Source organism: Peromyscus leucopus, chromosome 3, assembly GCF_004664715.2.
Source record: "Peromyscus leucopus breed LL Stock chromosome 3, UCI_PerLeu_2.1, whole genome shotgun sequence".
NCBI classification, from domain to species: Eukaryota; Metazoa; Chordata; class Mammalia; order Rodentia; family Cricetidae; genus Peromyscus; species Peromyscus leucopus.
The window spans coordinates 89,493,751-89,521,320 of NC_051065.1; the positions used below are offsets into that span (position 1 = coordinate 89,493,751).

At 43.3% G+C, this 27,570-nt stretch overlaps 1 protein-coding gene across 1 annotated transcript in view; it reads right to left on the reverse strand.

Annotated features, from left to right (window-relative positions):
• Window positions 1–27,570, reverse strand: part of Dnah6 (dynein axonemal heavy chain 6) — a 211,279-nt gene that overhangs the window by 36,274 nt on the left and 147,435 nt on the right. The window contains 7 exon segments of the mRNA XM_028855187.2: window positions 1,619–1,809; window positions 6,017–6,159; window positions 10,902–11,037; window positions 18,471–18,704; window positions 22,484–22,663; window positions 25,091–25,271; window positions 27,319–27,386. Of these exon segments, the coding sequence (XP_028711020.1) occupies window positions 1,619–1,809; window positions 6,017–6,159; window positions 10,902–11,037; window positions 18,471–18,704; window positions 22,484–22,663; window positions 25,091–25,271; window positions 27,319–27,386 (1,133 nt within the window).

A 27,570-nucleotide genomic window follows, 5' to 3' on the forward strand; every position in this document is an offset into this window, starting at 1 on the left:
ACCCCGGGAAGGGGTTTTGGTGAGGAATAAAGGATAGCAGGGTGCAGGTGGACAGGAAGATTGTACTAACTAGTTGACAACAGTTAACTACATATTTCAAAATTGCTGGTAGAGAGGATTTTGATGGAGATGTCAATCACACAGATCTGATCTTAACACACAGTATACACGTCTGATGACATGTAACTCATAGTTACTATGTATATGTATATATATATATAATACATATAATGTATATATACTTATAGTAACTTGTAGTTACTATGAATCAGTTAAAATATATTTTAAAAGCTTTATTATGTTAAGTTCAATGTATTACTTTCTTCACAGATAGTTGCTAATTATTTTCCCTGAGAATGAACCATATGCTCCCATTTTTCTTGTTTCTTTGGTTGCACTGCAATTTTTTGAAATGTAGATTTTTTTGAATATGTAATATGGAAACTAGAAATCAGGTTGTCGCCTCTCTCTGATGCTTACTATTGCTACTCATGTGGTTGCTGTTTTTATTTAGTGACTTCTCAAATGTTTGTATTCTTTGCAATGTATACACGCTGATCTGTCTGGTTGGTGGGCTGAGCGGTCAGCCAGCAGCGAAGAGGTTTCACCCAGTGTCTGGAGTGACAGCAAATGGCTGATTTGCATGTGGGCTCTGTATGTCTGCATGCTCATCAGGGAAGGAGAGAACTCAGCCTGCCTGCCTGTCAAACTGGGGCATGGTGCTTTCCAGACTTCAGGAGCAGACTGAAGCAATGACTCTTCTTAGGTCTCAGGACTTTGGCCTGGAGCTCATACCATCACCTGTCCTGGATCTCTGCCTCCCAGACTTGGACTGGAGTTACACATCATCAGCTCTTCAGAGCCTCCAGGGTGCTGACTGCAGAGCTTGGACCTCTCAGACTCCATAATTACATGATCCAATTCCTTATAATAAATTTCTATACATAAACATACAAACACACACACACACACACACACACACACAGACACACAGACACACACACACACACACACACACACCACCCCACATCAGTAGTCTATGATTCTGTTTCTTTGCAGAAGCTTAACAAATATGGACCATGAAACTTAAATGAAGAAATGGGATCCATCATCTCTCTGTAATTCTCTGTCCAGGGACCAGGCCATACCAACACCTTCAACTGGATCCCATTAAGTTATAGGTCATCTTGAGAAAGATGAAATTATAAGGACATAAAAATCCTGTTCTTAAACATTTGAACATAAGGAGTAAGATTCATTCCTTTTATGATTATTGATTGATAATCATGTATTAAATGCTACACAGGTTCTAATATATTTTCACTAGATTATACTTTAATTTTAGGGCAGTCTCTCTTTGGCTCAGATGAAGTTTACACCTGTGCTTATGATTCTGACCTCCCTTTAATGATACACATGGCTGAGTATTAAGCCAGTTTATTTAGTAAGGGCTGCTTGAATGGAAAAACCCTGTTCCATAGGGGAGAACACAGATGTACTTTAGTATATGGTTGATATGGACAATAACAATGTTATATATAATATACATATGTACACACACACACACACACACACACACACACAAACATATAACTATAACCTCATGGTGTGATCTTACCGTTCTGCATACCCACTCTCCCGGGCAAACCTTTGAAAGGCACCCATGGGATCAGAGCCTGTGCTCAAGATGAACACCAGGGGTGTGCTACTTGACATGTCCTGATACAGAGTGGCCAGGTCTACTGGGGGTGTCTCGATAAACTGCTTGCCAAGATTCTCTATTACAAAGTCTGTAAGAGCAAACACCACCTGAAAGTTGGAAAGGAAAAAAATGTTAAAAGTAGTGTGCTGGATAAGGATGCTGACATTATTTATTTATTTATTTGTTTATTTATTTTTTAAATTACACTCATGATATTAATCACATTTGTGCTATTCATAGATTACATTCGCAGTATTCATTCAATTATATATATATATATTTAATTTTAAATGTCGAATGTCATTTCTTGAAGGGGGTAGGAGGTCTTAATTACAGGCTTACAGCACAATGGGAGGACCCCGGAGGGCAGAAGTTCACTACTGATGTTTTACAATCTTGCATCTAAGCTGTTAACGCCCATTATTCAGGATACACAGACAAGGAACTTCCCTTAGGCATTCAGGAGGGTGGAACCTGGCAGGGAATTAGCATTGGGAGGATATCAAGGTCAAGGCCCACAAGCAAGGCAACAGTTACCCAAAATTGGGGCCAGGGCCCTGCAGGTCCCTCTTTTATTAAAAAATGAGCTTCTGACTTGGGTTGCGTGGGACATCAGCAGGTTACCTTACCCGTCATGGAGACGCCTGCCCAGGCTACACAGGTGCTCTGTCTTAGGTTGGTGAGTGCCCTCCAGGAATTACCCATCTCTGAATACTCATTATCATACCGGCTCAATCGTGTGTGAGCTGCATGGTTAATTGGATGCTGACATTCTTATCCTAATTTTTTCTCTCTTAGATGAGGGCACTCTGTACTTTGGTATTTAAAAAAGAACTTATTTTATTTTTAATTATGTGTATGTCTGCATGTGGGTATGTGCAAGTGAGTATAGGTACCATTAGAGGCCAGAAGAGGGCCCGAATCCCCAGGAGCTGTATATGCCATGTGTGTGCAAGTGACCAGCTGTTAGCTGCCCGAGCTGGGTGCTGGGAACCAAACTTAGGGCCTCTGTGTGAGTGTGTGTGTGTGTGTGTGTACATGCACTCTAGAGGGCATATACATGTATGAAAGTTAGAAGACAACTTTAGAAGGTTGGTTCTCTCTTTCTGCTGTGGGATCAGGGCACTGAACTCAGATCCTAGGTTTGTACAGCAAGTGCTTTTACCCACTGAGCCTTCTTGCTGGCTCACTAAGAATTAATTTTTTTAGAATGAAATTTCATCTTTGGGTCTAAACATGCTGCTTCTGAAGAAGGCTGAATTTGTGTATAAGACTGCAGTACTTCATGGAGATCACCTATGCGGGAATGTCTCTTCTCCTGAAGAAACATTTGACTCCAGCAGGTAGGACCATTGGACACCCAGTGGCCCTGCTTTAGAATAGACTGGGAACAACAGATTAGGCACCTTACACTCTGGACATGAGATCTTGTCTCTCTCTTGTCTTATCTGTTCTAAGGCTTCAACAGGTACTCTATCTGGGTAGGATTCTAGATCTTCAGTTTGAAGTTTGAGACTTAATTTGGATTATTTATTTCACATTCCGATTTCTTTTTTTTCTTTCCATTTAGCTAATTATTTATTCAAGAAAGGATCATATTGTCTTATCCTAGCTAGCCTGGAACTCACTATGTAGATCAGACTGACCTCACAGAGATCACAGAGATCCATTTGCCTCTATCTCAACAGTGCTGAGATTACAGGGATTACATCCCTGCCCCCTGGCCCCGTTTATCTATCATGTCATTGTCTGGAGCAAACAGTGGGACAATGGTCCCGAATGATTTGATGAGGAAGTCATATTGCCGTCTTTGAACCTCCTTTTCAGTGCGATCCTGTCTGTGGTCTTGGCTGATTTGGGTTTTTGAATATTCTGGAATGACTGGCTGGGTCCCATTTCTAAAACACAATCTGAATTCTAGACTCTTCCATGATAATCTGTGAGGCAAAATTTGTTTGGCAGCATAAATCTTATAAGATGTTTGGTTGAATGCACAGGCAAGAATTTTTAATGCCTGCCATTTGTAGCTTTCCTCATATTTTTAGAAATGATTTTATTTTTATTTTAAATTATGTGTGTGTCTCTGAGTAGCTATGTGTTTGTGAGTACAGTGCCCATAGGGGCCAGAAGAAGGAATCCTATCCCCTGGAGCTGGAATTATAGGCAGTAGCAAACTGCTTAATGTGGGTACTGGGAACTGAATTTGGGTCATCTGCAAAAGCAGTATATTCTCGGAACTGCTGAGGCCTCTCTCCAGCTTCCTTTCATCATGTGTAGAGAGCCCAGTTATGTATAAGCATAAGACTAGGAATTATAGCTTAAGCCTTTTAGTTTAGACTTTTAAGACAAAGAGTCATAAACCCGATTGTCCGTTCAGCTCCAGCATTTATTAAGATGAGGCCGGATCTTGCTTCATTGATACCTCTGCTCATCACTTCAGTCCCCAGAGTTATTTCACAGGAAGTCTCATGTATCACATTGTTTTACCATGAAGGATTTTGGTATGTTTCTGTATGACAGTCTTTTAACAACATAGTTACACAGTTACTAATGATAACCCATTAATTTCAAACATATAGCCAGTATTCATCTTTATCTGACTGAATTGTAAGTGTGTATGTATACATGCTTAAATAGCAATATGTTTAATGTAGAGTCAAAATAAAGCCTATAATAAAGATTAGTTGATTTCTCTCATACATCTATCCCAATTAAAAACTCTTCTTTTAAAAGCTAGAGAAATGACCCAGGGATTAAAAGCACTTGCTGCTCTTGCAGAGAACCTGGGTTCAGTTCTTAGCACCTACATGGTTCCAAAGGATCCAGTGACCTCTTCTGACCTTGGCAGGTGCCAGGCATGCGCACAGTGCACACAACTATGTGCAGGTGAAACACTAATACAAGCTCAGGGTCAATATGTACATTCAATATCTTAAACTCAGAGTTCCTTGTCCTGTAATGCCAGGGCATCTCATCTCATCTCATCTCATCTCATCTCATCTCATCTCATCTCATCTCATCTCATCTCATCTCATCTCAGATAGCTGTGGAGATGGTCAACCTGAGATAACGACCATAGTCCAACGTTATCTGTTCACAGTGAAACCTTTTATGTCTATAGACCCTTTTGTTATACTTCCTTTTCCTAGAAAACTCTTAGCCATGCTTTCAGTGATGTTGTGGCCGTTACACTTTCACTGCAGTCGACTGTATCCCACGCCAACCCCAACCCCATTTTCTTACAGAAGGAGGGCAACACCACACCAGTAGAAATGCTCTAGCCATTTCCAGCTAATCCCAGTTAGCTCTCCCCCTGTGCCCTTCTCCCACCTCTATTTCTCCTACAAAGAACAGCTTCCATTTCTGTTCAGTGCCTCCTGAAACTCACTGTGAGGTTCTTAGCAGGTGCTATTAGTCCTTATTACCAGCAAAATTGGGATCACATCTGCACGTATGAAAGTGAACCACCAGCATCCATTGTTAGCTTGCCATGACGAAACTGCAAGCCTTACTATTTTCCATGATGCTTCTCTCCGAAGCTTCTGTTGACTATTCATTTCCCTTCCTCAAAGGTGGGGCTCATCAGAGTATCATCCTCTGCCCAGTGACCTCCTATTGTACTAAGCATTATTCCCCCAGGCACAATAACGTCTGTGGCTTTACTTTCCAGCTGGACACTGATGATTCCTTCATCTGTATTCTAACACACACACTTCTCTCTGGAGTTTCTAGATAGCCGTCCATTTTGACAGCTGGCAGGCACTGACAACTCACAGCCATCTTTCTCTACCTCACACATTTATCCTTTCCCTTTTGCTTAGTTTTTGGTACAAATAGCCCCACTGGCACCTAGGCAGAACTTGGGAGGTATAGTAGTCCCTCATCACATCCCCTGCTCTCTTGGCAATCTGCTACTTCTGTCTTAACTCAGTATCCACAATCTCTCACACAGATTACTCTGATAGTTTTCAGACGGGTCTGGAGACTATGGTTTTGTGCCCATCAAATGCCTCCTCCCCATTATTGCTAAGAGTAATTCCCTGCCAAAACCTTCCAACAAACTCCAGTCCTATGTGAGAGAAGGCGGAACTTCCCTAATAGTGTGCAGCCTTCAGGAGATGACCAGTTCCCAGCTGGCTTTTCTCTTATCCTGCATGGAAAACACATTCTACTGAAACAACCATTTTTATTTTTAAAGCTGCTTCCTAAACTTGGCTGTTGTTAGGCACAAGTAAATGTACGACTCACAATCCGCTGGTGATCTTTGGTGGAAATGTTGTGATTTTGTCCTTTAATTTAAGAGTGACCACCCACCTTTTCTTCCTTACAGCACTTGATGAGAATCAGCTTATGGAAAGAGCGGAAGTCCCATCCCCAGCCGTGGTCCTTTGACTCATCGTGTTTTGATTTAGCATAGCCTTCCCATTGCCGAGGGTTAATATAGGTCTCAAAAGAGCCTGGGAAGGCAATTTGAAAAGTTGTTTTAATAAAGCAGTTTGACTCTGAAATTAAATAAATACATGCCACTAGTTCAAAGAAGATACCTACATCTACTGCCACAGTTTCTTTAAACACAACTGTGAAAACATTAACCTCTCCCTATTCGAGCTAGTTAGAAAGCAAAGAATTTAAAACGAGATCACAAAGCAAAATCCAACAGCAAGACACTTACAAAAAAAACCCCAAGAATTGAGAAATTAAAAAGGAAGGAATGAATAGAGATATTATATTAAACATAGGTGAAATTAGAAATGATTAGAGTAAAACAAAATTTAAAGTAATCATAATTAAATGAGGCAGTAGGTCAAGTTCTATTAATTAAAATATAAATTGCATAATAAAGGCACAACAAAATAAACACATACATTAGATAATAACATGAAATATTTCAAGCAGCACCTGTTGGAGGTAGTAGGAAAAGCAAAAAATACAACAGTGTTAAGAAATAGCATGCAGGGGCTGGAGAGGTGGCTCAGAGGTTAGGAGCACTGGCTGCTCTTTCATAGGACTCAAGTTCAAATCCTAGCTCCTGCATGGTGGCTCACAACTACTCATAACTCCAGCTCAGGGGATCCAGTGCCCTCTTTTGATCTCTGTGAGCATCACGCATGCATGTGGTACACAAACATACAGGCAAGTAGAACATCAATAAACATAAAAATCAATACATCTAAAAAGAAAAATAAAAGAATAGCATACAGCTGTTAACTTTCCACAGGAGAAATATTGACTCTGGTATATGTAATTCGATTGAGATAACTAATAGATGAAGACATCAACATATATACAACCACATGCCCCAATACACCGAGTACATCATTCTTCCCACACCACTCCAGCTACGCAATATTTCCAAGAAATGAGCCTGCCTCTTGCGTGAGGGTTAGGATGCTAGTTAGCTTTTTAAAAAGAGATTATTTTTATATTTTATTTGTGTGTGGGTATCTGTGTACATATGTAGAGGAGTCCACAGAGGCCAGAAGAGGGCATTGAACCCCCTGGAGTTGGATTGCTGGGCATAACTTCTGAGGGCCTACGAGCAGCAAAGAGCCAGCGACACTTGGAAATTGAGTGACACCTATGGTAGTGGTCCTGGGGCAGTGTCCACCTAGGCAGAACTTCTGACTCCTATGGGAATGGAGGTGATGACAGGGTGTGTGGGCACAGGGCTCACGTCACAGCGATTCTCATCAGCTGATGGTGGTTGCATTAGTGTGAGTAGCAGCTGAGCGGCAGTGGGGAGACTCCTCATCGCAGAGCTGATCCAATCCAGTTTGAACCCAAACAAACCCAAAGTAGGCAGAAGACTACCCCCGAGGTTCTCATTTACTCTCATTTCTAGTGCTTTGGCATAGTTACATGTTGTAAGTTTTATTTTAAAGGTCTATTTGTTTTAATTTTCTATTTTAATATAACATGTTTATTATTTGGTAACATATGTGCATGAAATATATGTGGATCATCTCTGACTCCTCACCATAACTCTTCCCAGAGCCTCCCCCACTATTTCACTTAAAAAATTTTTTTATTAATGTGTATGTGTGTGTCTATGTGTGAGTGTATGCCTATGTGTGTAGGTGCCCAAAGAGGTCAGGAGAGGGCTTCTGGTCCCTGGAGCTAGAGTTACGGGTGACTCTGAGCTGCCTGATGTGGGAACTGGGAACTGAACCCAGGCCTCCTGGAAGACCAGGAAGCACTGAGGCACTGAGCCATCTCTCCACCCCTGCACGTTCTAAGTAGTTACTCTCAACTAATAGAATCGGTGGTACTTGAAAAACCATAAAAGACTATATGTTAAGACAATTATGAAGACTGAGTTCAGAGTGACAATGTGATTATTTGCTAAATACCACCAGTGAAGCTCTAAATCTCACTTTTAGAGCATAAATGGTGTAAATAGAAACTTTAACAGTTTTCTAAAGTTTTAGTTCAGTGGACAGGGGTAATCCTTTACCGTCTTCTCAGTTTATCGAGAAGCAATGGGTTGCTCCTGGAATTCCCATACCTGTCAACTCCTTCCTTGTCTGTCTGTCTGCACTCAGCCGCAGCTAGTCCTCTGCCTTCTGTCCATCCCTAACTGTCCGTATGCAGACCTCTCTGATGAGTAGATTTCATGTGCGGCTCTGCTATAGTCTCCACCTAGCTCATTAACTCATGCACTATATACAAATTCAATTTTTATTTGAAGCCATCATAGAACAGCATTTTTGATAGTTTTTTTGGAAGTCAACTATTAGGATCCCAGAAACTCTGGTCCACATAGACTCCACACTAGCACACTTGCTGGGTATGCTTAGCTTAAATCCGTAGTAATGTTAGAAGTATGAGAAATTACTGAGAAAAAGAGAAGCATAACTTCATGTTAGTAGGGAAGAAACTAAGATGATCTGTGGACGATCCATTTGAAGTCAAGAAGGGAAAAATAAACCCTCCACAGTATGAGACAGTAAAAGCAACTCCAAGTTGGTCACCTCCTCAGATCCCGTAATGCTGACATTCTGGACCAGGTGGTTCCTCTCCAAGGAGAGTTCTGAGCATTATAGGGTGCTCAGCAGCATTCTGGGTCTCTTCTCACCAGACACCTGCAGCACCACCCCAGTGTGGCAAAGAAAATATCTCCAGATATTACCAAATATCCTCTAGGAGCTAAAAATGCTCACCAGTTTGGAAAACAGAAATAGATTAATATCTCAAATAAATATAATGGACTAAAACATGCCTGCTAATAAAGAGAGAGTCTTATAGGCCTCACAACAACAACACCCCACCAAGATACACCTGAACAGCAACAATGACACCCAAGACTTAGAAACAGAGTGTAGAAATACAGGGATGGAGGCTGCCAAGAGAAACTCACATTACAAAAGAGATTTGAAGGGCTGCAGATACGGCTCAGCAGTTAAGAGCACCGCCTGCTCTTGCAGAGGGCCCTTGCTCTGTGCATACCTGTCTGTAACCCCAGGGCTAGGGTATCAGATACCCTCTTCTGGCCTCCTCAGTATGCCCACACATGTGGTGTACCCACACATAGACAGTACACACCAATAAAAACAATTTAAAATAGATTTTAAGGAAAAATGTATTATTCAGAGTAAAGAGAAATACTATATAAGAATGAAGAATTTTCTTCATTTGCGTATAATAGCATAATTTTATGAGATGTAGTAAAAACAAAAAACCTGGAAAACTGCAATCAGAAGTTGCCCACCACATGGGGCACCTCAACAGGCTTCCCTCAGGACCCGACTGAACAAGTATAAAACTTCCAGTGAAATAAATGGCAGAGGAAGTTTGAGCTGAGCATCACATATAGAATCTCGACTCCGATAAATGAGATGCATAGAACATCTTCCATAGACAGCACATGCATCAAGCCGCCAAAATGTCTAGAAGGACACAAAGAATCTCATCAAAACGCAAGGATACTTTTCATTATAGAGTTGAGTTTGATCCATACCATAAGGCCCCCAAATATGAATTGCTTTTGAATTACTTTTTGTAATTCAGTTTTGGAATGGAAAGAGCACAACTGAAGACATATGGGGAAGAAAACGTTACAGTTCAGAGCTGTTGTTACCTAGGTCAAAGGGGGAAGGTGCCGTGAGGAGGCGGGAGGGATTCCGAGATGGTGGCACTGCCCCATTTCTCGGTGCGGTGGTGGTTTGTAAGTGTGTAAGTGTGTGATGTCAAGTTGTACGTCTGACTTTTCAGTACACACGCCATCCCTTAGAAAAGCTTAAAGATCTATGGAACGCAGCTACAGCTGCCTTCACCATGACAAAGCAGGGCTGGGGAGATGGCTCAGTGAAGCAGGAAGACCCGAGTTCAGATCCCCAGCACCCGTGGAAAAGCCAGACATTGGTGCTCTTGCCTGTAACTTTAGTGATGGATAATGGCGGCAGGTGAATCTCTGGCCAACCAGCCTAGTGGAAAAGGTGAGACCCTGTCACACAAAAATAAAAGGTGGAGAAATGATAGAAGAAAGATACCTGACACCAGTTTTTGGCTTCCATAGCTGCCCCCACTTGCATAGGTGAATACATCCTCCTACAACACACACACACACACACACACACACACACACACACACACACACACACACACACAATGTAAAGTAGCCATGAAATAATCAAAATTCATGAGCCAAGCATTCAATTCAAGATACTGTTGCTAGAGTTTTCCTGCCTTGCCCACAGTCAGGACAAATCTTTGTCACCTGCCAGTCCCATGGCCACTCAGACCCAACCAAGTAAACACAGAGACTTATATTGCTTACAAACTGTATGGCCGTGGCAGGCTTCTTGCTAACTGTTCTTATAGCTTAAATTAATCCATTTCTATAAATCTATACCTTGCCACATGGCTCGTGGCTTACCGGAGTTTTCACATGCTGCTTGTCATGGTGGCAGCTGGCAGTGACTCTTCTGCCTTCCTGTTCTTTCTTTTCTCCTCTCTGTTAGTCCTGCCTCTACTTCCTGCCTAGCCACTGGCCAATCAGTGTTTTATTTATTGACCAATCAGAGTAATTTGATATACAGACCATCCCACAGCAAGATACTGTAAAGGAAATTAACCTATGATTTTTTTTTCTTTTTTTTTGCAAAAAGTATAGACATTGGAGAAAGGGTGAATGCATGAATTAAAGACTCAGGAGCCTATATATGCCCCCCCTCATCATCAGCACTTTTTGTCATCTTACCTAAGTGTATATGAATGGGATGTAACAGTATATTTTTCGTAAGTCCTTCAAAAACTGGAAATGCTTCTTCTAAGTCACAGCACGAGAACCACATGTTAAGTGGCAGCCAGGGAGCTTCAGGCTTAGGAGGGCGCTCCTGCAGGGAGACAGAGAACAACCATCATAGCATGCACTTCCACCTAGTCTGGGGGAAAGAAGCTGTAACAGCGTGTGAGAAGCAGCCATTCTCGGGGCTGGGAGGCCGCTTGTGGGTAGGGGCACCTGCTGGGCAAGAGTGAGGACTTGTATTCAGATCTTCAGCATCAGTGGAACACTTTGGGGGTGTCTGTTTACATCTTTCAGAGTCAGGAGGAGAGTTGGAGCTTGTCAGCAAGCAAAAAAAACAGTGAGCACTAGGCCAGTGAGGGCCTGTCTCAAGGGAAGAAGAGTGTGATAGAGGAGGGTACCCAGCATTCTTTGCTGGCCTCCACCCATGTGTTCATGGGTTCACCCCCATGTGTACACCCTCACATACCCCCCCCACACAAACATTTTCTTAACACAAATAGTAAGATATGATGAAATAGACATGAGCAGTAAAGACAACTATGTTACTATTGTAGGGCACACCCATAATCCCATTGGAGGCTGAGACAGGAGGGTCATGAGTTCAAATCCAGCCCAGACTACATTGTCTTGAAAAGCAAGAAAGTCAGCAAGCAAGCAAAAGGCACAGTGCTGTGTCAGCCTCAGTTCTCAGGGGACTGCTCTGCACATGAGGGCAGGTGCTGAGACTTCCCAGTTGATGCTGCAGAGAGCAGAGATGACCTGGTGAAGGAGTAAAGTCAAATCTGTTATGCTCACATTCAGGCTCTCCCGCATCATCCCACATCTATCTTCCAGCTCCAAAATACTTCTATGGTTAATGGTATTCTTTTCCCTGAACAACTATACTCCAAAGCCTGGAAGGCGAGGAAAGCTGACCAGTGGAGTAATACCAGCACCAAGACAGGAAAAAGATAATCTTACAGGGATGGAGAGATGGCTCAGAGGTTAAGAACACTTGCTTCTCTTGCAGAAATGTGGTGATATTGTGTCCCCAAAATATTGTACACCCTAATAAACTTATCTGGGGTCAGAGAACAGAACAGCCACTAGATATAGAGGCCAGAAAATGTTGGCACACACACCTTTAATCCTATCATTTGGGAGGCAGAGATCCATCTGGATCTCAGTGAGTTTAAAGTCACACTGGAAACAGCCAGGCATGGTGACTCACACCTTTAATCCCAAGAAGTGAGCCTTTAATCCCAGGAAGTGATGGCAGAAAGCAGAAAGGTATACAAGGCATGAGGACCAGGAACTAGAGCTGGTTAAGTTTTCAGGCTTTTGAGCAGCACAGTTCAGCTGAGAGGCATTCAGTCTGAGGAAACAGAATTAGCTGAGGAATTGGCAAGGTGAGGTGGCTGTGGCTTGTTCTGCTTCTCTGATCTTCCAGCATTCACCCCAAGACCTGGCTCAGGTTTGATTTTGTTAATAAGACTCTTTAAGATTTGTGCTACACAGAGAACCCGAGTTCAGATTCCAGCAGCCATGTTAGATGGCTCACAACCACCTGTTACTTCGGTTCCAGGGGATCTGACACCCTCTTCTGGACTTGGCAAGCACTCATGTGGTCCCCCCAACATGCATATAATTAAAAAAAAAACATTAAGAACACACACACACACACACACACACACACTTAATTTAGCTGTGATGAGCACATATGGAGTTATTTCAGATATTCCTAGAAATCTCCTTTGGGATGCCTGGCAATATTCCAGGAAGTACTTACATAAGGCTGAAGAGTTTTCCAAGAGAGAGATAACTACGGCTGTGGGCTGAAACTAGTTCTATGAAATTTCCCTAAATAGATGCTCGACTATGTTTTCAAGCAGTTTGTTGCATACAAATAATACATCATCTAATTCAACCATTTAAAGCATACAACCCAGCGGTTCTCAACGTTCCCAACGCTGTGACCCTTTAATACAGTTCCTCATCTTGTGTTGACCCCCGATTATAAAATTATTTCATTGCTATTTCATAACTGTAATTTTATTACTGTTATGAATCATAATGTAAATATCTGATATGCAGGACATTTGATGTGAGATCCCTAAAGGGGTCTCAAACCACAGGATGAGAACTGCTGATATAACACAATGATTTTTGAATATTAACAGATAAGTGTAACTGTTGCTTGGCAGTTTTAGAAGACTTAATCCCCTAAATATCAGACTGTACATAAACATACTCCAGGAGATATCTCAGGTTCCATTCCAGATCACTGCAACAAGGTGGATAATGCAATTAAATGTTACATTAAGTTTTTGGTTTACTAGGGCACATGAAATTATTTTATACTATATTGTCATCTATTACATATGCAACATGTGGCATTGTGCCTAAAAATGTAAATACCTTAATTCAAAACGTCATTGCTAAAAATTGCTAATGATCATCTGAGTCTTTGCTGAGTTGTGACGTCATCACTGGTGGAGGGTCCTGGTGTTGGTGGCTGGCTGCTGACTGCTCAGGGTGGTGGCTCTGGCAGTTTCTTAAATTCAGTGCAAATCTTGCCTCTTTCTTTCACAACAGATTTCTCTGCAGCTTGAGACGCTGCTTGCAGCATCTCACCCGCAGTAGAACAGCTTTCAAGATTGGAGTCAGTCTTCTCAAATCCTTCTCATTCAGGTAACGTGTGTGATTTTGTTTCATTTAAACAGATTGATTTTGATTGGTGTGTGTGTGTGTGTGTGTGTGTGTGTGTGTGTGTGTGTGTGTGTGTGATGTGTACAGATGTCTTCAGAGGTTCTTATCCATTGAGCCATCCATCTCTCAGTCCCTTGTGTAGTATTTTAAAGCCCTTATTATTTCCACAGCCTTCAAAGCTTCTTCACCAGAAGTAGCTACCATCTCAAGAACTCACACCCTTTGGTCTATAAGAAGTAATTTGGGTTTCATCATGAGATTGTAGCAAATCAGCCACTCTGTCCAACTCCCCAGACACTTCTAATTCCAGTTCTCTGGATTTCTAAAAATTACATCTATACTTCCTTTCTGTACAGAAGTCTGGATCCCTCAAAGTCATCCCTGAGAGTTGAAGTCAACTTACTCTAAAGTTCCTGTTAACCCCTCTTTTAAATTGCGAATACTTGTAATGGTGTCCAGATGTTGAGCCCTTTCTAGAAGGTTTTCAATTTACTTTGCCCAGATCTCTAGAAGAATCATGTTCTATGGCAGATGTCCTTATGAGATATGCTTCGTAAGTAGTGGGACTTGAAAATCAATTACCCCTGCTCCACTGGGTCACAGAGGGGATATTGTCTTCATGAGAGCTCTTGAGTGACCATGAATACTGTCTACCAGAGTGGGATCTGTTTTCTCTCTTGAGCTGTAGATCTTAACAGTGGGTTTGAGATGTTTAGTGACCATGTTGTATACAGATGGTGTTTGTATGTACCCATGCATATAAGTGCCTGCAGAAGCCAGAAGGTGGTGTTGGACCCTCTGGAGCCAGAGTTACAGCAGTTGTGAGCCACCTAATGTGTGTGTGTGTGTGTGTGTGTGTTGAGAAGCACACTCGAGCCCTCTCCAGGAGCAGCAAGTGTTCTTAACTGCCAAGGCCTCTTTCCAACCCTAGATGTGCCACTCACCAGGCTCTGATGCTCCACCCAGCACAATGGAGGACTTTTACTGTCGTTCACTCTTTTTCAATTCTTAAAACATTTAAAAAATCATTTTGTATTATGTGCAAGAAGAGTGTTTTGCCTGCATGTATGTATGTATGTATGTGCACCACATGAGTGCAGTGCCCACAGAGGCCAGAAGAGGGCATTGTATACCCTGGAACTGGAGTTAGACAGTTGTGAGCGGCTTTGTGGATGCTGGGAACTGAACCTAGGTGCTTTTCTAGAGCCATCCTTAACTCCATAGTCTAGACAGCTCTCTGCAGCCTCTGCAACAGCACCTGCTGCTTCGACTCGCCCTTACAACAAAGGTTTCCAACTCTTCTTCTGTATCTTCTCTACCTTCCTCTGCCCCCACAGATTTAGAGAGTCAAGTTGGGCTTCAGACTGAGGTGGCTGGACCGGTCTTTCCTTGTCATTCCTGTGCTCACTGGAGTGGTGCTTCTCATTCAAGGGGCTGGTGCGGCGGTGCACACCTTTAATCCCAGCACTCGGGAGGCAGAGGCAGACGGATCTCTGTGAGTTCGAGGCCAGCCTGGTCTACAGAGTGAGTTCCAGGATGGCCAGAGATGCATAATACAGAGACCCAGCCTCAAAAACAAAACAAAACAAAACCCCCAAACCAAACCAAACAGATACCTCCCCAACAAGAGCAACAGAAAAGGATTGTCTTCAGGAGCTTTCTCTGTGCTCTCAGAGCTCTGCTCATTCCTGGTGCAGGAGGCCTGGCTTCTTCCAACCTTCACTGTTTTGGGTTTTAGATTCTGAGTGAGAAATTCATGATGCTTCCCCTCACTTGAACATCTAAAGGTCGCTGCACAATTGCTAGTTGGCTAAATTTCTTTCTTTTAATTTCTTTTTATTTTATGTGCATGAGTGTTTGCCTGCATGTCTGCATGTACACCATGTGCATGTCTGGTGCCCAAGGAGGCCGGAAGAGGACGCTGGATTCCCTGGACCTGGAGTTACAGGCAGTTATGAGCCACCATGTGGGTGCTGGGAACAGAACCTGGATCCTCAGCAAGAGCAGCCCATGCTCTTGACAATGGAGTCATCTCTCCAGTTTCTAATTTCTTTTTTATTTACTTGTTATTATAATTTTAAGTTAAGGTACAAAGTAATGGGTTTCATTATGGGATTTTTATACATAGGTGCCATTATCCTTTGTTCTAAATTGTCCCCTCCCACAGCATCTTCTCCCAATTCCTCCAGCTCCCCTTTACTGGTAATTGGCCTAGTTTCAATTCTTGTACCTTGGGGAATAGGAACTCCCAAGAAAAGAGAGGAGATGGGGTAGTTGGTTGGTTAAACAGTAAGAACACACACATTTAAGGTCGCTGCTTCATTGAGTGTGGTTTGTGGCACCCCAAAACCATGACAACAGTAGCATGGCAGATCTCTGAGCTCAGATATAATAATACTGAGAGCTTAGAATACTGAGAGAATGACCAGTGTGTAACCCAGAGCCACTCAGTAAGCTCCTGCTATTGGACAATGGCCTGTAGATGATCTGGAGGTAAAAAAAAAAAACATGGCTGCAGCGCCCAGAAGCCAAGTGCTAGAAAACGAAGTATGCCTGGACCCCTTGCTATTTCCCCTACACCCCCTTCCATCCAGTCCTAAGAAAAACTGAATTTGATCAGTGCAAATTTTCTTACCATGTTTCACACACAGGCATTATATTATTCCAGAAAATCTAACGTGCCTTGTAAGGTAGCAAAACCCATGCGACACAAGATAAAAATGGAAATTATTAGAGTTAAAATATATAGCTGACTAGGTAACAGTATAAAATATATCTCCAAACATATTTAAAAATTTTAAAGTTGCATTTATTTATTTATTGTGTGTGCATGCATGTGGGTGCACACATGCCTTAAGGCACATGTGGGGAGCAGAAGAAAATTTGTGGGGGTCATTTCTTTCCTTCTACCATGTGGGTCTTGGGGACTGAACTCAGGTCATCAGGCTTGGCAGCAAGCCTCTTTAACCCAGGAGGCATCTCACTGTTCCTTTCATGAGTGGAAGGGAAAATCCTTCACCTTTCATTTCACTTTTTTTTTAAGTGAAAGGAGAATTTTAATTTTAAAAACTTTTGAGAAATTTCTAAAGGGGATTTTTGTGTGGTTTTTTTGTTTGTTCATTTTTGACAGGGTCTTCTATGTAGTTCTGGCTAGCCTGGAACTTGTTATGTAGATCAGGTTGGCCTTGAACTCATAGAGATCCACCAGCCTCTGCACCCACCCTCTACATTCTGGGATTAAAAGAGTGTGTCACTGAGTCCGGTCATTAATTGATTAATTAATATTTTGATTTCTGAGTGTTTTTAAAGCTTCGAATTTGATGGATTTTCAACCTCTTTTGAAAATATGGCCTGCTCATGAAGAACACCACAAGCAATGGAAGAGACATGGCATTGGAGACTTGGACATATGTTTGAATCAGTCCCTCTCACGCATTAACGTGTTCTGGAAAATTCGTTCATTTCTCTGAGCCTCTGTGTGAGAAAACTCTTTACATTTGTAAGATGGTTAATATTTTCTGTTTTTTTTTAAAGATTGCTTTTTTAAATTTATGTGTTTGTGTGTGTATGTGCACATGTGTGCAGGTACCCATGAAGTCCAGAAGAGGATGTTGGATCTCTTGGAGTCAGAGTGACAGGTAGTTGTAAGCTATCATTTGTGAGTGCTGGGAGCTCAACTTAGTCCTCTGGAGGCAAAATGTTAACCAAATTCTCCAGGCGGCTGGAGGCACAGCGGAGCTGTAACTGGCCTCCTGACTGGGGAGCACTGTCAGGTAGGTGACTGCGTGCTTCGGTGTGCCTGTGGCATGCTCCTCGCGGATCCTGTGTTTGAACGGTTGGTCTCCAGCTGATGGCACTTTGGATAAGGTTGTGGAAGCTTTAGGAAGCAGAGTCTGGCTGGAGGAAGTGGGCAACTGGGGGTGGCTCTTGAGGTCTTTATTGCCTGGATGTACTTTTCCATTTCTGTAGTTTGTGGTTAGTAGCCTGCCAGTAGCTTATCTGTTGCATGTGTCTGACCTCTGACCCTGTTGTTTGTCCTTAACAAGGAAGGACTTTGCTCTGTATTTATTGAGCAGCACAGAAAACATGGTTTGGGAAGGAATGAGGAATACTTTTTTTTTTTTTTTTTTAAGTTTTTTTTTTTTTTTTTTTTTTTTTTTTTTTTTTTTTTTTTTTTTTTTTTTTTTTTTTTTTTTTTTTTTTTTTTTTTTTTTTTTTTTTTTTTTTTTTTTTTTTTTTTTTTTTGACAACCAAACTGTTTTGCCAAAGTGCACACGTTTACAATCTCACAAATCCTTTTTTAAGCTCTGATTTTTACAAAGCATTCAATCATTCTGTCAGACAAACAGAAATAAGCTATAGTTCAACTTTCTTTCATTTACTATGCAAAGCATTCTTGGTTTGCATCTCAGTTTTGATATTTTGCTGTTACTTTTTACTTTTTTTTTCTTTTTTTTTTGTTTATTTCTATCTATTACAAATGTATAAAAAATCCTCCATCATCAAATTTTTTTTTAAACAGAAATCTTTAGCAGAGTTTTATGAGGGAAGAATTTACTTAACCGACCCCCCCCAAGATAGCACTCCAAATCAAACAGGTGTTATCATCTGTTTCCACATGTTGCTCTCAACCTTTACGCTGGCCCCACGTCTGGTCCTGGCTCTCCTTCCCGACTGTGGGCACAGCGTGACCGCGGTGCCCTCTGCCAAGCTCAGGCCAACGCTCCCTCCCTCAAGCGGCTTCTTGTCGGGACTTTTGCCATTCTGTGGTCACAACAGTAAGAAAAGTGACATGTGAGCTACCGGGTGGGAGGCTGTCAGCCTCTCAGGTACCTTCTCCATTCCTGCGGAACCTCGGAGGAAGAAGTTCCACTCGGCCTCCGTCAGCTGCCCTTGCTGGCGCATGATCTCCACGCAGAGCATGAAGCTGTAGATGAGCTTGTGCTGCTCGAAGAGCCCTCGGGAGACGTTGGTGTACGCGGTGAGGAGGGTCTGCTGCAGGAGGATGTTCAGGCGGTACTGCAGGTCATCCGCCTTCTCAGAGGTTTCGATTGTCGTGTTGAACAGCTGCAGGAGAAAGAAGATTGGACTGACTCTGTGAAGCAGAGACGCTTCTCCTCTCCCCCCCCATTTTTGACGTTCAGTGAGCAATGCAGTAGGCGAACACCGTGGAAAAATCTCGAATGGATCTCAACTTGGTGAGGTTTGTGTTCCGCACCATTGAGACCACTAGAGGAAAATCTGGCTCATTTCCATGTCATGTTTGTCCAGGTGTTTCCATTTTCACGGGAATTGTTTGACTGCGAGGGATGAATGGAAGCCGTCTGCTCACTCAAAGAGACTCATGACAGTGGGCAGTGTGGAGGCCAGAGGGCTGGGAGAGCTTTAGCATGGCCTTCTGGGAGGTCAGACTGCAGCTGGAGAGAGATACCCTTCACCCAAGGCGAGGTGGGGTAAAGAAATAACTGCTGGAACTGTTGGCTACCCCTCCCGTCGGAAGTCAGGGCTGCACCCTTTCCCCTCAAGTCTGGACTATCCTGAGCAACTTGCTAGACCTCAGCCTGAGTGCAGTCCGTGCCTCTCAGGGATGGACCAGGAATCCCACCTGGGTTCTTCATACCTTTGCTTCAGGGAGATGCCCTCTTGGTACCCACCTCATTTTCTTGTAGCAAGATGGCCAAGGCCTTGGAGTGGCCAGTGACCATGAGTATAGTTGGGTCCTGTTAGTTGGTTGATATGCATTAGTCCAAGTACTAATTGAAACAACAGTAAGAGACTCCCCACATCTTACCATATATTCCTGATGAATATGATAAACCAGGAAAGTTAGACAATGTTAATTAAATTTGAAGAAGATCAAAAGAAGCGGAATTGTAAATAAAATGTACTTTTTTTCTCTTTTTCCCTAAAGAGTTAAATAAAGCAAAACTCCATTAAAAAACACTGTAAAGAAGCTGCTTAGAAGAAATTTAAAATCCTCCAGGGCCAGCCCTCCTGGAAATCAAACTACGTGCTCAAGGTTGTACTTTCGGCTCCACATTGGCCACTTGGAGTGGGGCAAGGACCCCTGAGAGTTAGGAATTAAACCCTGGTGGGACTTCCACCAGGTGTGCTGGCCTGCTGGAGTGGGCACAGTTATGCACTGCTCTGAAGAAGTAAACCTTTTGGACTGTGTGGTGTAGACAAATTTCTAAATAGTCTTATTAAATCAAAAACACAGAGCCAAATATAGGGGTGAAAGCCTTGGAGAAGGATCAGGAAAATAGGGAAAGCCACAGTTAACCTTACCTCACCAACTCGGCAGCTTCCAAACTGCGCTACTTCCTATCTACCTAGGCTTATATGCCTTGCTCTTCTGCCTTCTCATTGGCTCTCTTAGCCCAGCTACCTTGCTTCCTCTTCCTACACAGCTCTGTCACTTTCTGTCTGTCTGTACAGACCTCCAGGTCTCTGTGGTTGGTACTGGGAATAAAGGCACGAGTCACCATGCTTGGCTCTGTTTCCTAGTGTGGCCTTGAACACACAGAGACCCTGCCTGCTCAGTGATAGGATTAAGGGCGTGTGCTACCACTGCCTGACTTCTTTGTTTACTTAAAATGGCTTGCTATTTCCTCTGCTCTCCAGGCAAACTTTATTTATTAAAGCACAGATAAAATATCACCACATTTCAGCACAAATAAAATATCACTACAGTGTGGTTATTTTCTTGAGATACCAGACCCACTTCTTAGAGTGGTCAATGACCCAGCCACGTGAGGAAGACCTTAGAGGCGCGCAACCTGGTCAGCTTGCAGAGGTGTGTGGCAGGCCTTTCTGGAGAAGGTGGCATTTTGTCTAGAGTCAGGGTGCTCTAGACAGTAGAGAGAGTGCTATTGGTACAATGAATCAGTGAGTTTAGGTAAGGAGAAAGGGTCAGTTTGGCTGGTGTGTCCAAGGAATCTGTCGTCTACTCTGAGCCACATAGAAGGAGGAGGCCTTTGTTGTACTGTCAGGGGCATGAGTGTGGAGGATTAGAGAAGTGGGGTACGCTAAATTAATCCCCATAGAAAAGGGGACAATATATGCTGTGAGCTGGTAGAGGATGGGGGAGAGAGTGGGAAGAGGCAGATTGGAGAACACAGAGTACAAGAGAGGTAAAATGACCAAGTATCTACTATAACCCGAAGCCTGCAAATAACAAAATTGGGCTCGTCTATTGGATTCCTGCTTAAATGAGTAGTTTTTAATTGCTTTTGCTATAAAGGCAAAAACTATGGATAACTGTGAGGATGTGGATATGCGAAGCTGCTCCCCTCTAGTAAGCTTTGCACTATCTATATGAATCCCATGACATGTATGCACAGTATTTATTTTCTGACTTTTTTGGCCTTTTCCCTCCAAGCTTTTGTATGTATATAAACTGCATACTGCACATATTCACCCCCATTCTGTTTTTATAGATTTTAGCTAAAATTCAGAGTTTCCTCCCACCTTCTAACTATTTAGTTAACAGATAAGAGACACAACATAGTCAGGACAGGAGGAGCAGGGAGGTGTAAGATTGGGCTAGTGAGGTGCTTGTGGGGTGAGCTCTCTGTCCCCTGAAGTCTTCAGTGAACCCAGCAGAGCTTGCTGAAGCTCCGGGACTCCGAATGCATTGGGGTAGATACTGAGAGCGGCATGGAAGACAGTGAGGCGTCCAGTTAGTCTTCCTCAGGAGAGAGCAGGTGGGGGTCAGGTGTGGATGTGAGGCAAGAGAGACCGAAATAAAACAGCACTGTCTCACAGTTTGCTGGTGAAGCAGAAAAAGAGCAAAGGAAAGAGTCCTCTGCATCCCAGGCGGCAGCAAAGGAGGTGCCGCGCGGTGCATTCTGGGGAGGGGTGGGGGGAGACGCAGGAGCCGGCTTCGCTAAGGTGGTGCCACCCTACCAGCCCACTGCGAAGTCGGAAGAGCCAGCACAAAGTACAAAGAGATTATTTTTCATCCTCTCGTGTGTGGTGTGTTTGTGTATGTGTGTGTGAGATGTTTATGCATGAGTGTACTTATGCATGCTTCACGTGTGTGTGAACACATGCACATATGTGAACATGCATGTGGAGACCTGAGGGTGAGGTTGGGAATCATCCCCAAACACTCTTCCATCTTACTTTTTAAGGCAGGGTCTCTCAATCAAACCCAGCACTCATCGATATGGCTAATGTTGCTAGTCAGCTTGCTCCGGGGATCCCCTGTCTCTGCCTTCTGAGGCTGGAATTATAGGCAGGTGCCCTGTCCACCTGGCATTTGCTCTAGATTTCATTCTTAAGCAAAAAGCATTTTAGCCATTGCTCCATCTCCCTAAACACAAGAGCAGTGGTTCTCAACCCTCCTGATGCTGAGACCCTTTAATAAAATTCCCCATGCCGTGGTGACCCCAAATCATAAAATTGTCGTTGCTACCTCATACTGTAATTTTGCTACTATTATGAATTGTAATGCAAATATCTGTGTTTTATGACGGTCTTAGGGGACCCCTGTGAAAGGGTTGTCGATCCTCCAGAGGGGTCGTGACCCATAGACTGAGAACCACGGCCCTAAAGTGCTTCTTAACACAAAAGGCAGCAGATCAGGGGGAAAGCAAGCAAGCTAGTTAGTTGAGAAAGAGAGAAAATTGGCCTTGCCAAGCTCTCAGTCCTCCTCTTTTTCTATAGCACCCTGCACACACTGGGCACTGGACTCCTTAGGTGATCTGGTGGATGGGACCACTCTTGAACTCTGTGTCTGTACCCCAAGTCCTGGAGGACTTCACTCCTAAACTTGATTCACGGCTTGGCAAAGGTGTGAATAACCCAGCTTCAAAGGGAAGACACACCAACAAGGCTGTCACCTGTTTAAAATACTTCAGCGAATACTGATACATGGGATCGATTTCGGAGAGGCTGGCGATGACGAAGTACATCACGGAGCCCTGGGTGGCCACTGGGCGGTACTTTTCTCGCGCCACGTTGATCATCAGCTCCGTGGACTCTGCCTCCTTCAGCCTGGTTTTGATGGCGCCCGAAGTGATCTGAATAAACATGGAACAAGTTCTTAGTGATCTGCTTCTGAAAAATAGTGAGGATTTGGGAATGCATCCAGTCCAGTCTAGGAAAGAAATAAGGATAAAGCCAGGCCATAGTGGTAATTTCAACATTTGGGACGCAGAGGCAGGCAGAGCTCTGAGTTTGAGGTCAGCCTCGTCTACAGAGCAAATTCCAGGGACAGCCAGGGCTACACAGAGACCCCATCTGGAGAAAAATAAAAAGAAATAAGAATGGAATGAGTTAGTGATTATAACAAAGGGACATTAATGTAAAGGTGCATTGGAAGAGGCTCTGGACTCAGTGACATTCTTCTGACTGAGCTGACCCTGGCTCTTTGCAGTTAGGAGACTAGGAAAGACAGTGGACAGTTTCACAAGTCACGAGGAAGGGCTAGGATGGAGCTCAGGGTAGAGTTCTTGACGTGCAGAGACTCAGTTCCAAGAACGTTATAGGCAACCACTGGACTAGTAGTGAGGCCAGTAGGTTCTTTTTTTTTTAAAAAATTAAATTTTTTCATTCATTTAACATACCAACCACAGGTTTCCTTCCCTCCTCTCTTCCTGTTCCCTCTCCCCACTGCCCATCTATCTCCTCCTCCCATCCACTCCTCCTCTGTTCAGAAAGGGACAGGCCTCCCATGGGAGTCAATAAAGCATGCCATATCACATTGAGGCAGGACCAAGCTCCTCCCCCTGCGTCAAGGCTAGGTGAGGCATCCCTGCATGGGGAATAGGTTTCAAAAAGCCAGGGACAGGTCCTGATCCACAGCTAGGGGCCCCACAAACAGACCAAGCTATACAACTGTTATTCACATGCAGAGGGCCCAGGTCGGACCCCTGCAGGCTCCCTAGCTGTCGGTCCAGAGTCCATGAGCTCGGGTCAGCTGTCTCTGTGGGTTTCCCTGTCATGATATTGACCACCACAGCCTACTCCCTACTCCTCTCTGTTCATACAGTCCCTCCTCTCTCTCATCAACTGGACTCCTGGAGCTCAGCCCAGTGTTTGGTTGTGGATCTCTGCATCTGCTTCCATCAGTTACTCGATGAAAGCTCTCTGTTGACAATTAGGGTAGTCACCATTCTGATTACAGGGGAAGGCCAGTTCAGGCACCTTCTCCACTACTGCTAGGAGTTTTAGCTGGGGTCATCCTTATGGATTCCTGGGAGTTTCTTTGGCACCAGGTTTCTCTCTAACTCCCAAATGGTGCCCTCTTATCAAGATAGCTCTTTCATTGCTCTCCCCCTTGGTTGGACCCCCAATTTGATCCCTCATGTTCTTATCCCCTTATCCTCTCCTCTCCACTCCCCTCTCCCCCAGTTTATCCAGGAGACCTTTACTATTTTCCCTTTCTGGGGCCCTCCATGCGTGTCTTTATTAGAGTCCTCCTTGTTAGCTAGCTCCTCTGGGGATGTGGATTGTAGTCTGGTTATCCTTTGCTTTACATCTACTATCCACTTTTGAGTGAGCACATACCATGTTTGTCTTTCTGGATCTGGGTTACCTCACTCAGGATGATTTTTTCTAGTTCCATCCATTTGCCTGCAAATTTCATGATGTCATTTTTTTTTTTAACAGCTGAGAAATGCTTCATTGTGTAAATGTACCACATTTTCTTTATCCATTCTTTGGTTGAGGGGGATCTAGGTTGTTTCCAGGTTCTGGCTATTATGAATAACACTGCTATGAATATAGCTGAGCAAGTGTCCTTGTGGTATGATTGATCATCCTTTGGGTATGCGCCCAAGCTTCCTTTGGGTATATGCCCAAGTTTTCCTTCTAGTACTTTCTGTAGTGCTGGATTTGTGGATAGATATTGTTTAAGTCTGGTTTTGTCATGAAATATCTTGTTTTTCCATCTATGGCATTTGAAAGTTTTGTTAGAAGTACTCTATGTGTCCCTAGCAACTTACAGATGGTCTACTCTTGCTTCGAAGACCATGTAGGACCCTCAGATAGTGAAGCTATGACATATTCAAACTTTTATTTTATTTCTATTTTATGTATATGTGTGCTTTGCCTGCATGTGTGTCTGTGCATCCCCTGTGTGCAGTGCTGGCAGATGCCAGAAGAAGGCGCTGGGTCCCCTGGAACAGGAGTGACAGATGGTTGTTAGTCACCATGTGGGTGCTGCAATTCAAACCTGGGCCCTTGGAAGACTGGGTCTTTTGGAATAGTAGGTATTTGAGCCACAAGGGAGACATCCAGGCCCCTAAACTATGACTTTTGAATCCACACATTTTTTGTTTGGAGACTGAGTGTCCTTACATAACCCAGACTCCTCTGTAATTCATCATAGTCCAGGTTGGCATTCAATTTTTGACACTCCTGCCTCTGCCTCTTGAACGCTGGGACAGGCCTATACTGTCGTGGATAGATGCACACACTCACTGAACACTGAGACTGTCACTTACCTTTGAGTCCTGGAGTGTATCAATGAGTTCTTCATTATCCAGAATGTTCCCCTCAGATGTAAAGAGCAGTTTCAGGATTTTGTCTTCAATAGATTTCAGCTGGTTTTTATCACTATTGATCCTCACAATGAGCTTGATTCGCTGTTCCTCCAACTCAGGTTTTTCAAGCCGCACCACATCGCTAGAACCGAAGTTGGAAGAGCTGGATTACAACTTGGTCAGCTCCCCTAAGTTGCTGCTGTTTCCTTTCCTGTATATAACTGTTTTTTTCCTGAGTATTCTGTAACCGGGCATTGGGAGAGCTATGTAGCTGAATCTGAAAGCACAATATCCCTGGTTGCTGGGTTGGTATGATGGCTCTTCAGAGAACTGCATGCCAGTCATTTATTTAGTTTTATATGTATTTAGTGTGTGTGTGTGTGTGTGTGTGTGTGTGTGTGTGTGTGTGTGTGTGTGCAGATGGAGGCCAGATGATGACCTCTGGTGATTTTCCTCAGTAATGCTACCTAACTTATTTTGAGACTGGCCTCGTTGGCCTGGACCTCACCATAGGCTAGGCTGGCTGACTGAAGACCTCCAGGCATCTGCCTATCTCTACCTTCCCAGTGCTGGGATAACAAGCATGGGCCACCACACCTGGCTTTTTATGTGAGTTTTGGAATCTGAACTGAAGTCTCAGTGGCCTCAGAGACAGCTTAGCAGGTAAAGGCTCTTGGTACCAAGGCTGATGACCTGAGCTCAATTCCTGGAACCCACATAAGGAAAAGAGATTACTAATGCTGACAGGTGGTTCTCTGACTTCTACACGAGCTCTATGGTCCAGTGCATGTGATACTCCTGACTAAATAATAAATAAATAAATAAATAAATAAATAAATAAATAAATAAATAAATATAAAAAACTGAACTGAGGTCGCTATGCTTGTCCATCAAGCACTTGGTGGACTGAGCTGCCTCCCCAGGCCCGAATGCCAGTTCTGATTATTTTTTCCACCACAGTTCTCACAGCATCTGCTCATCTGGTGGGAACCACATAACCACTCTGATCATTCAGTTTTTTTTTAAAATGTATTTTATGTATATTGGTGTGAAGGTGTCAAAACCCTGGAGTACAAACAGTTGTGAGCTGCCATGTGGGTGCTAGGAATTAAACCCAGGTCTGCTGGAGGAGCAGCCAGTGCTCCTAATCACTGAGCCACCTCTCCAACCCCCTGACCATTCAATTTCATTCACTAATACTCATCTATGCCAAGCCGAACAGAGGAAGCCGAACATTTTAGACAGGAGTAAAAAAAAAATGTGGATACGGGATGTTACGAAACATTACCACCTCAAAGGAGCAATTCTTTTATATAAATACTATATGAATTTATTCTTATAACAGAGCAAAAGATGAAAAGATTTCAGTTCTGTTTTGTCAGCTCCATCTCCACATCTGATGCCCTCCTTAGAGGAAACCATGGTTTGAGAGGCATCCTTCTAAAGCCCTTCCTCTGGATGGGCCACTGTGATGACTCAGCAGTTAAAGGTGCCTGCTGCTGAGCCTGGAGACTTGAGGTCAATCCCTGGGACCCATGTGGTGGACAGAGAGCACCAACTCCTGTGGTTGTCCTTTGAGTGGTGGTGTAAGGGTGCACATAACACATGCATCCATCGTAACTAATGTGATAAAATAGTAAAGCACTGTGTACACGGTATAAATGTACAACATGATAAACTAAAACAATAAAAACTTTAGATGCATGGTTATATGTACACAGACATGGAATAAGTTCAATGATATTTAGCAATCTAAAATAATAGTACAGATAGTGCTTACATTTGATCACATTTAAAAGACCCTCTGTTTAGTGGTGAATTTGAGAAGGACTGATATATCTTTTTCGGAGATTCATTCTATTGTTTGTTTTTCTTTGTCAAAACTTCTAAACAATGGCTAGAAAGGTGGCTCAGTGGTTAAGAGTCATACTACTCTTGCAGAAGACCTGAGTTTTGCTCCCAGCACCCTTAGTGGGTGGCTTATAACCTTCTGTAACTCCAGCTCTGTGGGATCTGATGCCATCTTCTGGCCTCTGAAGGCACCTGCACTCAAGTACAGATACACAGAGACAAACACGCATGCAAATGATTAAATATAAAAAACTAAATCTCAAAATACCCTTCTAAACAAAACATTATGAAACCCATGACCATAATCCAGCTTCCCACACATACTCTCTCCCAGTTACCTTAGCAACTGATCCTCCAGACCTGATTTAGTTACAGTGAAATTGATGATGGTGACTTTAATGCACACCTGGAAGACAAGCATGGTGGATTTGAGTGCCTAAGTCAGCTGGTATAACAAGATGGGCTTTCTTTATAGGACTAGGATTCCCTGTTGTCTGGGAAGATGCAGAAGTCTCAAGTCTGATCATGCACATGACTACCCACATACGCCAAGCATAAAGTGGCTGTGAAAATTCAATGATTTCAGAATT